Source organism: Telmatherina bonti (genome assembly GCF_933228915.1).
Source record: "Telmatherina bonti genome assembly, chromosome: 6".
Lineage (NCBI taxonomy): Eukaryota > Metazoa > Chordata > Actinopteri > Atheriniformes > Telmatherinidae > Telmatherina > Telmatherina bonti.
Window position 1 is genome coordinate 40,528,708 of NC_136624.1, and position 21,503 is coordinate 40,550,210.

General features: G+C 45.6%; 3 protein-coding genes across 5 annotated transcripts; 2 read left to right on the forward strand and 1 right to left on the reverse strand.

Moving 5' to 3' along the window:
- Nucleotides 1-407: 407 nt before the first annotated feature.
- On the forward strand, nt 408-7,527 carry cdh27 (cadherin 27; the record flags this gene model as incomplete). The annotated part of the gene is made up of 15 exons (XM_079242171.1): nt 408-428; nt 766-888; nt 1,983-2,132; nt 2,312-2,453; nt 2,548-2,711; nt 3,373-3,504; nt 4,605-4,787; nt 4,893-5,212; nt 5,293-5,435; nt 5,973-6,197; nt 6,276-6,497; nt 6,576-6,694; nt 6,775-6,990; nt 7,058-7,099; nt 7,309-7,527. 15 exons carry the CDS (start codon nt 408-410, stop codon nt 7,525-7,527), a joined length of 2,421 nt encoding a protein of 806 aa, XP_079098297.1.
- Nucleotides 7,525-10,530, reverse strand: LOC306756647 (protein LSM14 homolog B-like). 3 transcript variants are annotated; one of them, XM_079241465.1, is made up of 9 exons: nt 10,492-10,530; nt 9,497-9,624; nt 9,238-9,401; nt 9,040-9,166; nt 8,748-8,936; nt 8,590-8,670; nt 8,322-8,462; nt 8,129-8,255; nt 7,525-8,061 (listed from the first exon to the last, which is right to left on the reverse strand). In XM_079241465.1, the coding sequence occupies exons 2-9, from the start codon at nt 9,621-9,623 to the stop codon at nt 7,905-7,907; spliced, it is 1,113 nt and encodes a 370-aa protein (XP_079097591.1). In that variant the 5' UTR covers nt 9,624; nt 10,492-10,530; the 3' UTR covers nt 7,525-7,904. The 3 variants fall into 3 exon arrangements, with proteins under 3 accessions (XP_079097591.1, XP_079097590.1, XP_079097589.1); XM_079241464.1 differs by having other exon boundaries at nt 10,304-10,514; XM_079241463.1 differs by having other exon boundaries at nt 9,497-10,514.
- Nucleotides 10,531-10,680: 150 nt separating this feature from the next.
- Nucleotides 10,681-21,143, forward strand: LOC306757209 (transcription initiation factor TFIID subunit 4-like; the record flags this gene model as incomplete). The annotated part of the gene is made up of 10 exons (XM_079242174.1): nt 10,681-10,818; nt 12,948-13,736; nt 15,573-15,700; nt 15,907-16,026; nt 17,926-18,003; nt 18,097-18,219; nt 20,284-20,373; nt 20,497-20,706; nt 20,819-20,954; nt 21,049-21,143. The coding sequence occupies exons 2-10, from the start codon at nt 13,079-13,081 to the stop codon at nt 21,141-21,143; spliced, it is 1,638 nt and encodes a 545-aa protein (XP_079098300.1). The 5' UTR covers nt 10,681-10,818; nt 12,948-13,078.
- Between the last annotated feature and the right edge of the window lie 360 nt (nt 21,144-21,503).

A 21,503-nucleotide genomic window follows, 5' to 3' on the forward strand; every position in this document is an offset into this window, starting at 1 on the left:
TCTCGGTGATCTGTTGGCAGGTAGTTGCTCCTCGGCTGTTTTTGAGCTGCGTCGCTCCCATCTTAATAAAAATGAGCTCATATTTTCCATGAGGTGGTAACACGTCCCAGTTTCAACATGTGGCATGTTGTTTTTGTTCTAAATCTGGACTGACGACATCGCCGCCTCCTTCACATCGTCTCGACCTTTTGGAAGTGAAATGATAGATCTCAGACATATTGTTCAGTCATGCGAGCTTATTGACACACTGACGTGCAGAGGGACATAAATTAAAGGCTGTCTGACTCTTTAACACACTGTGACCTGTGATTATTCCACTCCTGTTTGTGGGTGTGGAGCGCAGGAGGCAGGGTCTCGTGTGGGAAAAGCCAGTCTTCACACGGTGCTGGAGGTGGTGAACAAGCATCATGCTCTCCTTCTGCCTCCTGGTGAGTAACAATCACTCTGAAACTCCTGCTTATGCTCAGATTTAGCAACTCAGAACTAATTTGTTTGCTAAAGTTGTGACTGTGGAGACAAAATGTTCATGAACATGTAGAAGTTTCATTTTATTTGGATTAAATCACATTAAAACGGGTCTTTCTAAACACTTGATGTCTCGGTGAAATAACACCTTTGAGTTAACCTTTTAACAACTCGTCCCTTCTCCAGTGTGCAAAGAATATAAATTAAGATCTGAAAGTTTGTGGCTGCAAACAAAACTTCCTGCTCTTGTTCACCCTTACGACCGCGCTCTTCAGGTTTGGCTGCCTGTTTGTCTTTCAGATTTATTATTTGTCAGCTTCAACATGCTCGCAGCTGCTGAGCCACCACAAGAGGAGTTGGATCATCGACTCTTTCGAGATTGAAGAGGGACATCCAGGACCCTTCCCCTATATGTTGGGCAAGGTGAGAAAACTGTGTGAAGAAATCTTCCAGAAACAGCCGCATGTCCAAGTCTCCCCTCAGTTCTTCTAAAACGAGAAACAGTTGCAGCAATTTCATAAAAACACTAAAATACAGAGAAACCTGGAACCGATCTGCAGAACCTGGTAAAACCCCTTCATTCAGCACTCGGAACTCTTTCAGCCATTTCTTTCTGGAATCTTTACAAATACTTTCTTTGGTATTTTTAATAGGTAAAACTAAAGAAATGGAAGAAAAGGAGACAAACACATGGTGCCTCTTGCACTGACTGAACACTAACTTATTTTGTGCTTGAAGGATTCAAAGGTTGCTGTTAAAGTAAATCAGCCTTTAGTTTCTGAGACCTTTTAAATCACTGATAAAAACTTTCACATTGTGATCAGACTGATCACAATGTGAAACTCTGCATCAGTCATTGGAAATAAACTGGAAATATACAACATTATTTTGGTAAAGAGACAAATAAAGACTTCAGATTTGTTTTCTTTAGAGAATTTTCCCTCCCGTTGTTTCCTGCTTCAGGCTTTAAAGGGTTAACGCAGGTCTGACACTTGTCAGGTACGAGGATTGGCCTGAAAATGAGAAAAATGTAGCCGGCGCCTGTTGAAGCCTGAGGATGTTTTGCAGCAGAAAGTTTGCTTGGAGGCAGAATAAATCAGACTTTCGCAGATGGTTTTCAGACAGAACATTCTCACTTTCTCAGAGTAAATGTCTCATTTCATCACAGATAAACGGAAATCTAAAGTGGACTGAAAGGCTTGGACTTGTGTTAAAAACCAACAACAAAGCCAGAAATCTGGGTGAAGTTCTGGACTCAGACCTGAACCTTCAGGTCGGCCTTTTAGCACATAAAGAACATTGAAGAGGACTTGTACTTTCACTAGACTAGACCAGTGGCTGTAAAACTTTCCGACCCTAACATTCTAATTTTATTTGCATTTTCTCAGTTGTTATTTATTCTTCTTTTCCTTGTAAGGTTGGTTTTTAATGTTCTTCTTCTGCTGTTAATGTTTTATTTATAGCACTTTGACTCATCTTGTCCATGAAATGTAATGCAGAAAAAACTTGTCTTGCAGGTAAATGTGGAGCGTAAATATCGTGTGCACTTTGAGCTGTTTGGTGAAGGTGTGGATGAGGAGCCAAAGGGAGTCCTGTCCATCGACAGGGACTCCGGCAGCCTGTATGTCCACAGAGCTGTGGACTATGAGGAGAAGACAGTACTTAAGGTTAGCATCAACACATCTCTAGACTTCCAGTCACATCAAATCAGTTTAACATCTGGAAGACTACAATTTTTTTTACAAGACAAACATTTCTTCATATTACCTCCACTTTATCTAAATATTAAATGATATACTTCTCCTTATTAAGTGACTAACTTTACAAGATGTTTTTCAATCTGTAGCTGCGATTTGAGGCCAAAAAGACAGATTCATCAACTGACACTAAACTAGGAATTGAGATTTCAGTCCGAGACATCAATGACAACCCCCCACGCTTTGAGAAGGATCTGTATGAAATCACTGTTAATGAAGATAACGCACAAGGTGAGAAAATCACAAATAAGAATTGGCTTTTTGGATAAACTTGAAACATCGTTCATGGAGCAGGATCTTGGATGTTTTATTTAATCATTAACAGGCTCCCATCTGTTGACTGTGCTGGCTTACGACAAGGACCAGAGAGGAACACCGAACTCGACTTTCCACTATGAGATCAAATCTGTGTCTCCAAACCTTCCAGACACGGAATTTTTCATGAAGGAGTCTGGAGCTATTTCATTTAAAGGATGTTTGGATTATGAGGCAAGACTCTTTTGTTAACATGTTAGGATTGTTTTTAGAAGTAACAAAGTAAAAGCTGCATTTCCTGTTCAGCTTGAGCTGCACCTAACCAGAGTAAATATTTTACAGCATGTATGAATGCAATTATTTACAATAAGCTTTCAGTTTCAGACACCCCCTTAAGGACTGTTTGTCTCTGAGACCTGAATTCTGGGGGGAATTACATCAAAATGGGACATATTTCTTTATAAAAACATAACCTCCTAAAAGCTGAGCCTTAGTTTTACTTGCACTTATGATTTCTTTATTTTGGGTTAAAAGAAACCCGTAAATAGAATTTTTGTGTATTTAGTACTAGTCAAAAGTTTGGACACACTATCCCATTGAATCTGACAAAAAAGTGTCCAAAATGGTAGTGTTTATATTTTTCCTTATATATTATACATGTCATAATACACCATCATAAATGGTGTAGCAATAAATATGTCCTTAACATAAAAATGCTCATACCTGATCCCACCAGATGGCAGTGTTAGTTACCACGTTTGTGTCCAACAGGTTCTGGGTACACAGAATTATGGTGCAGAAAACCAGAAATGTGATGTCTATGTATGTGGATGTCAGGCTGTAGGAGGCTGATTAAGATATGAAATGTAAAAGTATTCTTTTCCCTTTTTGAAAGGTGGCCAAAATGTTTACGGTGCTGGTGGAGGCCAAAGACCATGGAGACATCGTCAGTCTGTCCAGTACAACTACAGTCATTATTCATGTCCAAGATGGCAACAACCATCTTCCCATCATCAGCGGTCAAACAGTAGGCAGTCATCTTGGTTTTATAACTTCCACCAACGTCACAAGTTGCTAATTTTGCATCGGTTGTGGCTCTTTCTGCTTGGTGACATGGTGTGAGCTGAACCAGGTTCAGTCCAAGTTTGAAAAACCATTTGTTTTTGTTGGACACAGCAGATCTTTGGCTTGACTTTTCCACAGAAAAGTTTTTCACTCTTATCACTAATGCTAATGCTAGCATCAGCAGCATCAACTTTAGCATGTAGCCGCCTTTTGTTTTTCAATGCGTGAAAATGCTTCTAGATGAGATATGAGCACCATAAAGATTACAAATATTTTTAATGAAGTAGTTTTCCATTTTCTTTTTCACATAAATAATGAATGTCATGAATACATGACTAATAAGCTGCAGTCTGACACCAGGTTTCTTGCTAGTAACACAAGTACCAAAAAGCTAGCAATAAGCTAGCTCTGTTGCAAGCTGCTAGTTTAAAAGCTGTAAAATTACTTAAAAGAACACATCTTTGTTTTACCTTTGCTAACCATAGCATGCTAACATTTTAGCATTATGGAAAGTAATATTGAATGACATTTTAAACAAGGTTACTTTATGTTAATTTATTCTGTCAAGATGACCAGCTTTCATTCAAACCCTTTTAACTTGATCCAAAGACTTCACTTTTTCTAATTTTCTCTCAGACTTGGCCGATAAAGTTTAAGCATAAAGACACACATTTAAACCTAAATTATATTAGTATGATTGCTGGTTTTAAATGAATCACCTTAATATTCTAAATAGGCAATGGAAAATATTTTATCTCACAACTTCTCCATTCTTGTTACATGACTACATTTTGGACATGTGGACATACTGCTAGGCCTACATGTCTTGTAAAACATCATAGATTCCAAACTAATATATGATCAGTGTAATGTTCATTTATTATTCTGGTTACAAACATTCTCCTGCAGAAAAAAAACAATGTTATCACAAGAAGTATAGTCAGCTGAGCTGTTTTGGTTAATGCTATGAAAATCAATCCAAGCTAACATACTGTTAGCTTGGATGCTTTCTATGAATGTACGCTTATAATAATCATATCTGTGCCCCGATTTAAACAACAGGGATCAGGAAAAGTGAAGGAAAATGAGTGGGGGTCCTCTCCTCTGCGGCTACATGTGACAGACAAAGACACAGTGAACAGCAAGGCGTGGAGAGCGACATACACCATAAATGGAGACATGGGGGGGAACTTCAAGATAGAGACCGACCCAGAAACCAACGATGGAGTCCTGACAGTAGTAAAGGTAAGTTTGCTGCATTATGGTGAAAAATACCTCGACTGAGAGATGTAAAAGGGCTGCTAAATGTACAGTTTGTTGTATCTTACTCATTACAAACTAAAATTTCAGCCTTTAGACTTTGAGGAAGGAGCACAGAAGGAGCTGTCCATCTCTGTGGAGAATGAAGCTCCATATTTCTTCTGTAAAGTGAAGGAGAAGACGCCAGCGGGAGGCCTCTGGAAAGTTGACACCAGTATGGGTCACCATTCCAGTGGTGCTGGTCAGCCTCATTCTATAAAAGTTACGATTGAGGTGGAGGATACCAACGATCCCCCGGAGTTCAGGGTGGCTGTCAAACAGGCCACGCTGGAGGAGAACGTACCTGTAGGAACCTGGGTGGAGAGAGTGGTCGCTGTGGATCCAGACTCCAGTCTGAGCAGAGATTTTGTGTAAATTGGTTCTTTTATTGATTATGTTTAAGTCTGAACTTAGAGCTTTGTGTGTTAAAATAAACTGCATCCGTCTGCAGTTACAAAGTAGGACATGATCCTGCAGGCTGGGTGACGGTTGATCCACAAACAGGCGACATCACCACAAGAAAGCCCCCCGACAGGGAATCGTCTCATGTTGTTGACGGCCTCTATACCGTCATACTGCACGCTGTTGATGAAGGTAATTACACACCATCCATCCATCTTGTGGAAAGTTAGGAATGTTCAACTTCCAGGTGAAATTTATAGAAAATGCATAAAGTTATTGTTACACTGATATTTTATACATTTCTTTTGGCGGGGGGTCATTGCAGTAGAATCGTGCAATGGTAATTCCTTCATCTTAAACATTTAAGACAAAATCTACCAACAGTGGTGGGTTCACCGCAACATCAAAATGTCATGTTTAAGATGTCTGGGTTTGTTGTTTAAATACAAGCTGTGATTGAACATTTAGAAGGCGACTCATGATCCAGATGCTTCCTTTGGGAGTTTTGTGATTACTAATCTTGTTAGAAACCAACATGTTGAAGAAATACTGAGACACAAATACAGTAAATCTGCTTTTAGAAGTTTAGAGAAATCAAACTAAGTTTAACCGCAACTAAAGGTTAAAGTGCATTTTAGGAATATTCAGATTAAATACAAAAGTTTGATATTTCTAACTTTTTGTGAGGGCTTTATACTTCTACATCTATTTATGTATAATCATTTCCAGGTGAGCCACCTCAGACAGGCACAGTGACACTGCAGATCCATGTAAATGACAGAAATGACAACGTGCCGCAACCAGTAGTGGACCACGTGGACGACTGTGTGGCGGATGTTCCCACCACCACCACCATCACCGCGTTTGACCCGGATGGAAATCCCTTCGGAGGGCCTTTTACATTTGAACTGTTGGGGAACATTGAAGGGAAATGGAAACTGAATCCTGCTTATGGTAGAAACAATCATGTAAAGCAGAGAAAGGTTATAAGAAAGCGTCCCAAACTAAAACAAGTCCATCATTTTGCTGCAGGTTTCACAGCTGGTTTGGTGAAGGAGCCTGCTGTGTACGCAGGTTTACATACAGTTCATCTGAAGATTTCAGACCTGCAGGGAGCGTATGGAGTTTACAACCTCAGCGTGACAGTGTGCGACTGCTCCGTAAGGCCCAACTGCCGCAACCGCCAAGACGCCACAGCAGCAGCTTCCTACGGCGCCACAGGCATCATGTTGGCCTCCCTGGTTCTGCTCCTGTGTAAGGACTGGAATCTGCCGTTCTGGTTGTAAGAAACATCTCCGTACGCCTTCTGACGTGAGTTTTGCTGTTTGACAGTGCTGCTGCTGCTGGCAGTCAGCCTCTCCTGCCAGGAAGAGTTTGCCCCTTTGCAGACCGACTCATCTGGAGAAACCCTGCTGAACTCCAACATCGAGACACCAGGAATGGACTGCAAGGTCACAACTTAGAAACTTCTGCAAGCGTGAGAGCAACCCTTTTAGTGGAAGCACCAGTCACCACTTTTTGTTTTAAAAAGGTACCGCAGAGTCTTGTGGCCGTTTCTGCTGACGAGAAGCATCACACCCTGCAACGTGGGATGCAAAACAAGTTTTCAAAGGTAGGAACAAAACCTGTCATATGGCAGCCCGTTTACAGCAACCAGCACTTCAACGGATCTCTCAGGAGTGTGGGACAAAGCGTTGCCTTCAGGGACAGCAGGTGGAAGAACTCTACCTTCAGCAGCTGGAGCCAGGTAATCTGCACCAGGGGAAAATTGATCAGTTCTGGGAATGCATTTAACTTTTGCTTTCCATCCTCAGACGGGGCGTTCTCTGACCAACGGGCACAACTGCAGCCTGCAGGTAGCGTTCTCAGCACAGTTTGTTACTTCCACGTCCAGACCAAAGCAGCTAACGAACTCCATTTACAGCTTAAATACTCAAGTTCTGCAGATGCCAACTGCAGTGATGTGGATGCAGCCCTCTGCAGTCTGCTTCATCAGGTTCGTAATGCATTCTGCTGCGTTTCCTCTACAGATACGTGTACTGAACTTAGTTTCATCCTTCTACAGAGGATTTTGTATCTTCAAGAGACAGAAAAGGATTTGTTGGATTATAAACCCCATTTGTATACAGAGGAAGGCGACTCCGACAACCTCTCAGAGCTGGACAGGATCACCATTCCTGATGAGGACTCGTTCCAGGAGATACTCAGAGACGTGGGCCCACAGTTCAACCAGCTGGCTGCCATTTGCCAAACAGCTAAAAGAACCACGCTGAGCAGCATGTAGGCAACATCACATTTAATAGTAACCATCAGGTTTGAGTTTACAAAAGGAGGGAAGTGTCCTTTAAGGTTTCCACATATGATCCAAGACTGTTCTGGAATTACACTTCAGTCAAGTAAACAAGGCCATAAAGAAAAAAAAAAAACTAAACAAAACAGCAATGCCTGCTGGACAGTTCAGACATTCACACTTCAGATTCATTACTTTCCACACAGCTTCTGGAATTAAAACAAAAACTCCTGTTTTATGGAAAGGAGCCAAACTCCCACATTCTCTGTACATACTTGGGGAAAAACTAAAGAGCCAAAGGCAGGAAAATAAAAGACTAATTTAAAGTAGAAAACTACAATATTTACAGTAATATTAAACAGAAAAGTCATTCACACTCTCCCACTGCCAATCTTAGGGAGGGTTAGCTGCTCGGCGGCACTCTGCGCTCTACGTCCTCGACCCCGGAACCCTCGGCCTCTCAGGAAGCGACCGGGCACGCCAAACGTTTCCATGTTCAACTTTTTCTCCTCCGCCCAGGTGGTTCTCCTGAGGCCACGTAGGAAAGTTAATGTACTGCAAAACCTGATCAAATAAAGTGTACGACTGACTTCACCTGGGCTTAACGTCGGACGAGATATTGTCAAAGAAGCATTTCGTTTTGTCGTAGTACTTCTCTGCAAGAGTTTCCACCTCTTCTATACTCTGGCTTTCCAGGAGCTCCGCAGAGTCCACCTTGTCACCTGCAGAGATATCAAACCTTTATGGCCTCCAGAGACAGTAAACCGGCTGACGGCCTTTAAACATACCCACAGCTTCCTTCATCAGGTCATCTCTAAACTGAGCATTTGCAGTTTCAAAATCAAAGTCAGACTCAAACGCCAGAGTTGTTGCCTTGGAGTTTTTTGCCAGAAGTTGGCCTCGGTTTCTGGTCCTGGACCTGCGACTTCCTAAAAAGAGAAAGCTCAAGTTGTACCAAAACGATGTGGCGACCGTCCAGAACAGGTTTTCTGCAGTTTCATTCAGCTGGGAACAACTTCTGAACCTCCAGAGACGCCTGAAGATCCAGACTCTTACCTGGCCTTTGCCTTCTCTTCTGGTTTTCAGCATTTTGGCCTTCATCCTTTGCAGCAGCAGCTGGCTGTGATGATGCCGGTCCTGGAAATATAAGTGTCGGTTTTAACCAAATATGATTAAAAGCAGTGATTGGATCAGATAAAAAAAATCTGTCTTACTAGTGGGTACGTTCTCCTTCTCAAAGCGAGAACCGTCTGTAGCAGAACGCAGAGTTGGACGAGCAGGCGGCCGGCTCGGTGGCTGGGTCGAAGCCTTTCCCCGCCTCTGTGCTGCTGCAGCCAAAGGCACCGTCTGGACAGCCTGCTCCACCATCGGCACTCGTCTGGCTGCGCCGTGAAGTCCTGGTACTGAGGGAAAAGGAACATGGTGGGGAGGTTAGAGTCTGGACACAAGCTGGACAACGATGTCATTTAAACTAGATACGAGACATGTCCATGAGATTCTGTGTACTTAGACCCAGCGCTGCGTTGTACTGCTGGTTGAGTAGAGAACTGGCAGCCAGCTGGTTAAAGGTGGGCATCATGTCTCTGTAGGGACTCCAGCGTGGGTGATAACCAGCAGACGGACCAACAGATGACTGCAAGGAAAAGGAAGGAATAAAATAATCAGAATCAAATTGACCTGAGAGTCAAGTTTCCTGGACCACACCTGGACGATGGCAGGGTCACGTGGAAGCCCATGGTGCGGCTTTGGCGGCTCAGACACAGTAATATCTTTGATGTCACTTCCTCTGAAAATAATATATTCATAAATTTCCTCTTTGGGTGGAACTGGTCTATCCGTGTGCCGGTCCTCGGTCCCATGGGATTTAACTGGTGAGAAGAAAAGTTTATAACAAATTACAATAAAAAAATAAAATAAAATAAGCACAAATGTTGAAAAGCCCGCTTTGTGAAGCTCAACATACCTTTTGCTAAAGCAACCGTGGACCTCTCTGTATCCACGGAAGACAATATTCCTTCATAACGAATTTGTGCCTTTGATATCAAACTTATTTTACTGCCGATGTACGGAGTTCCTCCTCCAGCGCTCATTCTGGCAACAAAGCAAGAAAACGATTAAAAACCGAGTTAATTTCTAACTGTGCAAGCCACGACGCCCTAACCTGGTCTAACCAACCGAGGCACAATTACGCAGCACCTGCTCGCTTTATAGGACGCGCGCTAACGCGCCCTCGTGCAGCTGGATGGATCACCTGCGCTTCAATCAGGGTTGGCTTGTTTTGCTCGTCAGTGTACACCGCAGGAACAAAAAACTACAAGTACATTTTACATACATTATACATATATTAGTGACTAAAAAGTAGAACTTAATATGAATTAACAGATAAAAAGGAAAAAAATCTTTAAAAAAATTGGAAGATATTTTATTGGGTCTGAATTTTTTTTTCATATAACTACAATTGTCTTTTTTATTCTCTATTTTTTAAAACATGTCCATAAAAAGTGACACTTGTTTTACTGGTTTAAACGAATAAAGCTGATTAGGATGAGAATGTACCAACATGAATGAAGGTTATTTGACCGATGTGTTTTCTACTGATGCATTTCAGGAGTTTTACACGGAGTGTAACACTAATCCCCAACATGAATGAAGGTTATTTTATTGAAATGTTTTCTATATCAGGAGTTTTACACCTTTAGTGTGACACTAATCCCGTGCATGGCATTTCCTATTGAGGCGGGGGTCCGTAAACGTCTCACCACAACAGTACCTTCAGATGGCTTCAGCCATCTTGCTCGGTGCTTCCACTGTGACTAAACTCTGAAATTAGCTCGGTAAGGCTGCAGCAAACCGCGTTATTATCCCACCAACAGTCACAGGGATGAATTTAGAATCTAAATTTTCATCGTTCAAGCATAAAAACGCAGCAGACGCTGAAAGATTTGACGGAAACAGAACCTTCCCGCCTCGATGTTCTAGCCTCTCGCGCATCCCCTGGAATGACAGCTGAAGCCATTAGCACCGCCCCCTACCCCCCGGAGCAGCCAATCACAGCGCGCACAAGTTCCCGGTCGGGGCCGTTGAGCGGCTGTGCGCATGCGCATGCGCACGTCAGTTGGTAAGTACCTCGCTTCTCACAAGCTCGCAGGAGCGTGAAGATGGCGGTTGGTCCCGGACCGCTGGGTGGACTGGTTTCACTGGGAGGGCTGAATAAAGCGCTAGGTTGTCATCCGCCACGGTCTGTAAAGTCAAAGCTGAAGCTCCTGTGTCACAATAACCAGTGTGGTAAGCACGAGACTGCCGTAAATGACATGTCGATAGTTTAGGGACAAGGGGGAGCTCGAGCTAATGTCCAGCTGGGACCTGGTGGAGATGGAGCAGGAATACTGTAAATAGTCTCCTTTTCTCTCCATCTCTACCAGGAGACACTAATGTCCAGCTGGGACCTGGTGGAGATGGAGCAGGAATACTGTAAATGGTCTCCTTTTCTCTCCATCTCTACCAGGAGACACTAATGTCCAGCTGGGACCTGGTGGAGATGGAGCAGGAATACTGTAAATGGTCTCCTTTTCTCTCCATCTCTACCAGGAGACACTAATGTCCAGCTGGGACCTGGTGGAGATGGAGCAGGCATACTGTAAATAGTCTCCTTTTCTCCCGTTCTCTACCAGGAGACACTAATGTCCCGCTGGGACCTGGTGGAGATGGAGCAGGCATACTGTAAATAGTTTCCTTTTCTCCCGTTCTCTACCAGGAGACACTAATGTCCAGCTGGGACCTGGTGGAGATGGAGCAGGAATACTGTAAATAGTCTCCTTTTCTCTCCATCTCTACCAGGAGACACTAATGTCCAGCTGGGACCTGGTGGAGATGGAGCAGGAATACTGTAAATAGTCTCCTTTTCTCCCGTTCTCTACCAGGAGACACTAATGTCCAGCTGGGACCTGGTGGAGATGGAGCAGGAATACTGTAAATAGTCTCCTTTTCTCCCGTTCTCTACCAGGAGACACTAATGTCCAGCTGGGACCTGGTGGAGATGGAGCAGGAATACTGTAAATAGTCTCCTTTTCTCCCGTTCTCTACCAGGAGACACTAATGTCCAGCTGGGACCTGGTGGAGATGGAGCAGGAATACTATAAATAGTCTCCTTTTCTCCCGTTCTCTACCAGGAGACACTAATGTCCAGCTGGGACCTGGTGGAGATGGAGCAGGAATACTATAAATAGTCTCCTTTTCTCCCGTTCTCTACCAGGAGACACTAATGTCCAGCTGGGACCTGGTGGAGATGGAGCAGGAATACTGTAAATAGTCTCCTTTTCTCCCGTTCTCTACCAGGAGACACTAATGTCCAGCTGGGACCTGGTGGAGATGGAGCAGGAATACTGTAAATAGTTTCCTTTTCTCCCGTTCTCTACCAGGAGACACTAATGTCCAGCTGGGACCTGGTGGAGATGGAGCAGGAATACTGTAAATAGTCTCCTTTTCTCCCGTTCTCTACCAGGAGACACTAATGTCCAGCTGGGACCTGGTGGAGATGGAGCAGGAATACTGTAAATAGTTTCCTTTTCTCCCGTTCTCTACCAGGAGACACTAATGTCCAGCTGGGACCTGGTGGAGATGGAGCAGGAATACTGTAAATGGTCTCATTTTCTCTCCATCTCTACCAGGAGACACTAATGTCCAGCTGGGACCTGGTGGAGATGGAGCAGGAATACTGTAAATAGTCTCCTTTTCTCTCCATCTCTACCAGGAGACACTAATGTCCAGCTGGGACCTGGTGGAGATGGAGCAGGAATACTGTAAATGGTCTCATTTTCTCTCCATCTCTACCAGGAGACACTAATGTCCAGCTGGGACCTGGTGGAGATGGAGCAGGAATACTGTAAATAGTCTCCTTTTCTCTCCATCTCTACCAGGAGACACTAATGTCCAGCTGGGACCTGGTGGAGATGGAGCAGGAATACTGTAAATAGTCTCCTTTTCTCCCGTTCTCTACCAGGAGACACTAATGTCCAGCTGGGACCTGGTGGAGATGGAGCAGGAATACTGTAAATAGTCTCCTTTTCTCCCGTTCTCTACCAGGAGACACTAATGTCCAGCTGGGACCTGGTGGAGATGGAGCAGGAATACTGTAAATAGTCTCCTTTTCTCCCGTTCTCTACCAGGAGACACTAATGTCCAGCTGGGACCTGGTGGAGATGGAGCAGGAATACTGTAAATAGTCTCCTTTTCTCCCGTTCTCTACCAGGAGACACTAATGTCCAGCTGGGACCTGGTGGAGATGGAGCAGGAATACTGTAAATAGTCTCCTTTTCTCCCGTTCTCTACCAGGAGACACTAATGTCCAGCTGGGACCTGGTGGAGATGGAGCAGGAATACTGTAAATGGTCTCATTTTCTCTCCATCCCTGCCAGGAAACACCAGACGGGAACCCGGCAGAGAAAGGCGGTAGATGTGACTTCGTCTTTCCCGTCACATTTCATCGCCTGTTTTGAACAAGTTGGAGTACAGGGGTCTCCAGCAAACCGCTCCCCATGGGTCAGCTATGGACGTGGCGACTGCCAGCTCCGACCCAACCACAGAACACCCGCCGAGCAACACGCCGCCAGGCGTAACTTTTCTCCCGAACCTCCCGGGAAAAGTGGGCTCTGCGCAGACTTTTAATGGGAGCCAAACTATGAACTGTCCCAATCCAGGAAGCGTAGCGGTGTCAAGTGGCGTCCCTGCAGTGTCAGTCCCCGGTGCCAGTGGCGGAGCAGTGCTGTCCAACGGGCTGCTCGGTGCCGCGGGACCCCCATCGTCCAGCAGCGTCATCCAGGCCAGCTCTGGGGGTGTTGCACAGGGAGCCACCGTGACGCTGATCAGGCCGCCTCTGCAAGCCGCCGGGCCGGTTGCAGCTTTAAATGGGAACAACAGGAACAACACAACCAACCAGACTGGTGTCTGCATCCAGACTCCGCTGGTAAACAGCAGCCAGCCGTCAGTGTCAGGTTCCCACATCAAGGCTGAACCACCTGCAGCCATGACGCATCCAGCTCTGCAGCCTGCAGGCACCCCCGGCTCAGATGCTGCCCCCCGGCCCCCTGCCATGCCTGCTGCCCCTGCAAGCGGGATCCGAACCCTGACACCTCACATGCTGGCTCCAAGGCTGCCTCAGACCTCTCCGGGACAGCCAGGTGTGCACAACATCCAGCTCCCGCCAGGTGAGTGAAGTTGCCTGCTGGCTCTTTTTCCAGGATCATCAGCAGTGTTTAGAAAACAGGCACAGTTTGGAGAAAAGAGTCAGATCTTTTAAAGCATGCTTCACTTCACATCTCCTGCTTTCTGCTGTGGGAAACGTACAGTTCTAACATCACAGCAACTCATTTAGAAAACTTCTTGATCTGGAGCTTGTCTTTCAAGCAGAACAGTTAAATGGAGCCATTATGTATTTCCAGGTTGTTTTCTGTTGGTATAATGCAGGGGTGGATCTACGGGGGGGGTGGTAATAACTAAATGAAGCTAACAGAGGAACAACTTGCTAAACATATTATAAAAACTTTGATCTGATTATCTAAATGTGACTAATGATAAAAGAACAGGTGATTTTCCTTCCCACTGTGGACTGGTGCTGCTCAGGATGGAGGATCAGATCCAAGTCCAGATTCCATGCAGTCTGCTGGTTTTCTTCATTCTGGCTATTGATTAGGAATTGGCTCACATTGATGTGTCTGTAAAGTGGCGATGTACAGATAAAGCTGAATTAAAGTGAATTATGCTCTAGGTTGCTGATTGGCCAAACAGGAAAACGTCAGAAAATGTAAAAAGATGGATTAAGTTATTGGTTTTATTACATTTAAAATAGACTAATTATTATGTTCTTGGCAGGTATTAATTATTGCCTCGCTATTAGCCTGTAATAAAAGTTGCTTTTATTTTCCTCCAGTGTTGAAATAAAAGATGGATTCTTATACACAGCTCAGCATCGTGCTCGGTGGCGCCAGACGGCGCTGCTTCAGGTATAAAACATTCTGTCGGTAAGAAGGAGCGAGCCAGCTCCAGCTCAAGCCAGCGTTTACGCATCACGAAGTAACATACAGAGTCTCAGGGAAGCTGATGGACGGTCACACTTAATACATCAATCACATGTCCACGGTGACTTATTTACATGTAGTTAGTTGGTTTTAGTTAATTTTGAAGTTCTTGTAAATGCAAAGCAGTTTATGAAACATTCATAAATGGATAATTCGCTTTATGTTATCAGTTCAGCAGCAAAACAATAAAACATCTTATAGGAAAACGGCTTGTGCGGCCTGCGTTCACACGAGCAATACGTCGTTTTAGGCTACTTATGGTTTCCCTGCAACGAGTTTTATTTTTGTTTCTGGAGGAAAAACGTAAACGAACATGAAAAGAAGAGGAGAGAAATAAAGAGATCAGGAGGTCTGAAGGAGGCTGCGGGGAAACTGAGGGGAGGAAGAAGAGAAGATTTCACATTCAGAATGAAAGACAGGAAACAGCGAGGAAGAGGCAGATGATGAAGATAAGAGTCAGAAGAGTTTTATTCTCCCGGATGTCACACTAAAATACTGTTTTGTGTTAAAGCCGACAGGCGCCGCATGTTATGAGATATGCAAATGAGTTAATAACTGATCAAAGTAAAAATGATGCAGATTTTATGATAAATGCTGAAACTTTCTCAGATTCTGATCGTTTTAGTTTTTACCAAAATGTAAAGCTGCACGTCGGAGTGATACGTCCAGACCGAGCAAAGCGACAGACGATCCAACTCTTCGGAGCGACAGACGACCCGACACTTTTTTTTTTTTTTTTACCTTTATTTTCAGTGAACTGGTTTTGATTTAAGGCTGAAATATTGTCCATGTTTCCTGAGAGTGGAGGATGAGGTTGTAAATAGTTTTGTTCTTGTGTTTATTTTCTTTATTTACACGTTGAGGTTTTCCACAGACCGCCCTGAGGAGCTGCAACGCCCCCCGCCTTGTAAAGTTCCCCAGCCGCTCTGCTGATGTAACCAAGCTGTTTCTCTCGCCATGCTTCAGGGATGGTGCTCGTACGCAGCGAGAGCGGACAGCTGCTGATGATTCAACAGCAAGCTTTGGCCCAAATGCAGGTGCAGGGGGGGCTGGCGCCCCGGACGGCGGCGCCCTCTGGCGTCCATCCAGGACAGGTACGCAGAACGAAACGCTGAAACAACTTCCACGCTCAGCTGCTGAGAAGCTTTTATTTTGTAAGCTGCAGGTGGACACATCGTCGAGTCTTCATTTATGCAGAACCATAAATCACAGTTATGTCGCATCGATCACATCAACTATCTTTTCTGCTGGGAGTAAAGTGTGTGTTGTGCATCATGCTTCACCGTGCGCTGTCTTTCAGGCTCCTGGAAACGCAGTCATCAGCAGGCCGGCGCCTCCCAGCGCCATAATCCGACAAGGCGGTCCAGCTGCTGCGCCACTCACCGCAGCCTCCACCCTCCACAGACCTCCGGTCTTACAGGTGTGTTGATGAACACACCTGACCCTTCCGCTTTATGTTTTGTGTTTAGCATTTTGTTTAACATTTATTCACATTTTGGTCACAAAATAAAAGCTTCTGCATTTTGTTGTGAGATAGTTGAAAATTGTGATCAGGTGTAAATTCTCACTTTTTATTTAACATCTTTAAGTTATTTATTCAAAATATAAAGGAAATAATGCTAAAGATGTATTTTTCAAAGGTTGTCAGGTATTCATGTGTTTTATTTCTCACTTTGAACACTGAAAGTTAGATTTTTGCTGGTAAGACCGAAGTTTGGAGCAAACTTGTTCTTTTTTGGTAAAAACACGTCAGTGAGCGGGTCTGGACTGAGACAGGACGTGATGTTAAAAGTAACGTTCTCTTTACAGCACATTATGCATCGCAGACATGAAGTTTTACCAGCTAAATTTTAATTATTTACAATGAGCTGAAGACATTAAATCTCCAGCAGGTCCTCTTGCTGAGAGACATGTTGCTCTGGGTGAAGTGTTTCCTCGTCCTGATAGTAGTCTATACATTCTGTAATCATGAACAATAAGAAATATAGTTAGACCCCTCAGTTTGCTGTAAATCTGTAAAAACTCTGACCAATCCAAACGTTCCGACCCAAATGGAGTTGTTCATTTCTTATATTCCGTAGCTTCTTCTCCCGGCTCCCCTCCTCCCCCTCCAGCAGAACATACCTGATAGCCACACCCTGCATATAAACAGCGTGTTAGGATGAAAATACAAAGTAGTGAAGAAGAAACTTGGATTTCCCGACCCGGCTCGGTTTATTTGCCTCCTCCCGCTAAACAGCCGAGAAAGAGAAAATCGTTGGTGGAAAAAGCTGCGAATAAAAAAGCCTCGGATCACGCAAGTTTGTTAAATAAATTTGTGTTCATGAATTGAAGTAACCAAACAAACTTCTATCTCTGTCTTTTGTTTATGTCTGTATTGAGTCTACAGTAGACGTGTCAGCAGTACGTTAGAACAGCAACAGGTGTTGTGTTGCTGTATGCAGTCGTAATATCATCCCATCGTTCAGTCCAGCATTCAGCACCACTGACCACTCAGAAACTGTGTCACCTCTTAGTTTTGTGTATCTAATAAGACTGCATGTGTCGTATGACCACAGCTGGAGGGGAAGTGTCTGCAACTGGACTTGGAATCCAGGTTTTTCTCTTAATGTCATTGCAAGCATCGACCAGCACCTTCTCCCAGCTTCTCTGGAGGGACGTTTCACCGGCGAGGAGCCCCCACCTAAGGGCTCTGGCAGGCTCGTAAACTAAAAGCAAGTTGGATAAATACTCAGAAGTTTTAAAAACTAATAAAAATGTTTTGAAATGGATTCAGAGGGAAACGGGAAGGTGTTGCAGAGATGAGCTGGACTTGGATCGGTAGACGAGCAGCCAAGTCTCACGTTGCTCTGGACGTTAGGAGCTGGCTGGACTATGTGTGTAAAACCTCCAGAGTGGATGTGGACATTTTCCTGAAACGTCTCTGGAAAGCTTGAGGATTCAGTTCCTGCATGAGAAAAGGTGGCAAATATCAGGAAGCTAGTTAGCTCCGAGTCGTCTTCACTGCAAGCTCAGTAAGAAAAGGCCGTGCCGAGGCTGCTGTGGAGTGTTTCAGGCTGTCCACCTGAAAACCAGAGCTTTATTCTGCCATCCAGTTTGGTTCACACTCTTTTTAATATCATTTTAAATTTAATGCCAGAAAATAAACTTCAGGTTGAGATAAAGGACGTGTCGACTTCCTTCATGCTGCACTAGAACGTGTCTGGAATGGCCTTAAAACACACACGCTGTCCTCTGATCACTTACGGAAGCAGCTTGATCATTAGACACGTTTTAATGTGCATGTGTGTGTTTTTATCTTGGTTTTTTGTCTTTTCAGAGCTCAGCGGGGGTAACAGTACCAGGAATAACCCCGAGGGCAGCTGGGACCACAGTTACCTCAATAACAGTGAGCAAAGTGAGTTGTGATGCTGCAGCAGCCGGACGCTGAGCTGGGAAATAGAAGAACGTAACCAGGAATAATCACTTCTGAATTGTCTTTTTTCTCTAGGAGACGATGGAGAATGTGAAAAAATGTAAGAACTTCTTGTCGACGTTAATCAAGTTGGCGTCCAGTGGGAAACAGTCCACAGAGACGGCGGCCAGCGTGAGACAACTGGTCAAAGACCTGCTGGTAAGTCCGTCTGACAGACAGAACGGCTGCATGCCATCGGGATAACGCTGTTGAACGTTGCCATGGCGATAGGATTAAATAATGCCACTTTGATGTGGCCAACCTGTCAGTTCTGCTGTTCTCTGCTAAATGCCGATCAGGCTGGATGGTGTCGGGCTGTGATACGGGCTCTCATCCCCATCCCCATCCCCATCCTCATCCCCAATCCCCATCCTCATCCCATCCTCATTCCATCCTCATCCCATCCTCATTCCATCCCCATCCCATCCTCATCCCCATCCTCACCCCCATCCCATCCTCATCCTTTCCCCATCCAATCCCCATCCAATCCCCACCCCCATCCCATCCCCATCCCCATCCCATCCTCATCCCATCCTCATCCTCATCCCATCCTCATCCCCATCCCATCCCCATCCCATCCTCATCCCATCCTCATCCCCATCTTCATCCCCATCCTCATCCTCATCCCATCCCATCCTCATCCCCATCCCATCCTCATCCCATCCTCATTCCATCCTCATCCCATCCTCATCCCCATCCAGTTCCCCATCCCATCCTCATCCCATCCTTATCACCATCCCATCCTCATCCCCATCCCCATCCTCATCCCATCCTCATCCCATCCCCATCCTCATCCTCATCCCCATCCCCATCCTCATCCCATCCCCATCCCCATCCCATCCTCATCCCATCCCCATCCTCATCCCCATCTCCATCCTCATCCCATCGTCATCCCCATCCCCATCCCATCCTCATTCCATCCTCATCCTCATCCCATCCCCATCCCCATCCCATCCCCATCCTCATCCCATCCTCATCCCCATCCCATCCTCATCCCATCCCCATCCCATCCCCATCCCATCCTCATCCCCATCCCATCCTCATCCTCATCCCCATCCCATCCGATCCTCATCCGATCCTCATCCCATCCCATCCTCATCCCCATCCCATCCTCATCCCATCCTCATCCCCATCCTCATCCTCATCCTCATCCCCATCCTCATCCCCATCCCATCCTCATCCCATCCTCATCCCATCCTCATTCCATCCTCATTCCATCCTCATCCCAACCTCATTCCATCCACATCCCATCCTCATCCCATCCCATCCCATCCTCATCCCATCCTTATCACCATCCCATCCCCATCCTCATCCCATCCTTATCACCATCCCATCCCCATCCTCATCCCATCCTCATCCCCATCCCATCCTCATCCCATCCTCATCCCCATCCCCATCCCATCCTCATCCCCATCCTCATCCCCATCCTCATCCCATCCGATCCTCATCCGATCCTCATCCCATCCTCATCCCCATCCCATCCTCATCCCATCCCATCCTCATCCCATCCCATCCCATCTTCATCCCCATCCTCATCCCCATCCCCATCCTCATCCCATCCCCATCCCTATCCCCATCCCATCCCCATCCTCATCCCCATCCGATCCTCATCCCATCCTCATCCCATCCTCATCCCATCCTCATCCTCATCCCCATCCCATCCTCATCCCATCCCATCCCATCTTCATCCCCATCCCCATCCCCATCCTCATCCCATCCCCATCCCATCCTCATCCCCATCCCCATCCCATCCTCATCCCCATCCCCATCCTCATCCCATCCCCATCCTCATCCCATCCTTATCACCATCCCCATCCCATCCTTATCACCATCCCCATCCCATCCTTATCACCATCCCCATCCCATCCTTATCACCATCCCCATCCCATCCCATCCTCATCACCATCCTCATCCTCATCCTCATCCCATCCCATCCCCATCCTCATCCCACCCTCGTCCCATCCCAACTGTGTAGCAGTTACAAGCTAATGATTATATGTTCCCTTTTAATAGTGTAGAAAAGGAAGATATTAATGTTTTTATAATCATGATTGCGTGTAAATGTGAAGGACTAATAAAGTTCAGACCGTTTAAGCGCTGAATACCACGAGGAAGGGACATTTTCTGGAGATTGTTCAGCTGGAGATGTGCTGTTTCTGGCATGATGGTAGTAAAACATGTCGTTGTTCCGTCCCCCCCCTGCTTCTTTCTGGCTTTTATCAGGAAGGCAAACTGGAAGCGGAAGAATTCACCAGCAGATTGTACAAAGAGCTCAACTCCTCCCCCCAGCCCTACCTTGTGCCTTTCCTTGAGGTAAGACGGCTACGATGCTTTGGTGCTTTTTATCTTCTCACCTTTAAAAGACGTATTTTCATGCTTGGGGTGTTAGCTTCAACATTTGTGATGCGTTGTTGGTCCGCCTGTGTGGTTCTACAGAGAAGCCTCCCAGCCTTGAGGCAACTCACCCCGGACTCGACAGCTTTCATCCAACAGAGTCATCTTCCTCAGCCAGCCTCAGGTTCAGCCTCCTCCTCCTCCACCTCCTCCATGGTGGTTCTGAGCAGCCCGACCCCTCGCCTCCCTGCTCCCATCAGCAGGCCTCAGCTCCTGCCAGCCGTGAACAGACCAGGACAGACGACCTCCGTGGTAACGGATACTAAGATACCTTAGTTACTTTTAGTTTCAGCTGATTGTAGATGTAAACATCACTTCCTCCCTAAAAACCTGCAGTCTAACTGTGCTGAAACTTTCCCTTCAGGTTCTCCACTCTCAGCAACCAAGAACCATTCTGAGACCTCAGATTCCCTTACCCGCAGCCCCCATGATGACGCCAAGGATTCAGGGCCCTGGTCGCATCATGCTGGGACAGCAACAGGTCCAACTAAAAGAGCCGGGTGAGACGTCAGCCATGGAAGGCCTCAGTCTGAACGTTTGAGACTGTTCCTGCTGTTTTTCATCCGTCTCTTCTTGTTGTTTCCCGCCTGGCAGTCCCGCTGAGGCCAGAGGTTCCAGCTGTTCCTGCTGCAGGTCTGACTCTGGCTCAAAGGAACAAGCTGAAAGAAGCCGGCGGCACTTTCAAGTAAGCTTTCCCAGCAGCCTCTGAGTGTAAACGTTACTCATGGCGAAAGTCTTAGTGGTGCATCGTCGGTGAAGGAGACACGATGCCAGGTCGCCGCATGTTCATTATTTATTTATTATATTATTTAACGGTGACCTGATCGTTGCAAGATGTTTAGAAAGTTCAAACCTGAAAACTTCCAGCTTTTGCACACGATGATCTGTGTGCAGAATTATTTCTCATCTTCACAGTAAATATCATGTTTAACTAAAGCCCAGAAGTTCTTACGGAGCTTTACGTCAGGCGAGGAAGGAGGCCGTGCCGTTACTCCTCCATCTACAGGACCGCGAAGCAGACTACTTCCATGCACGAGACCTGCATCCTG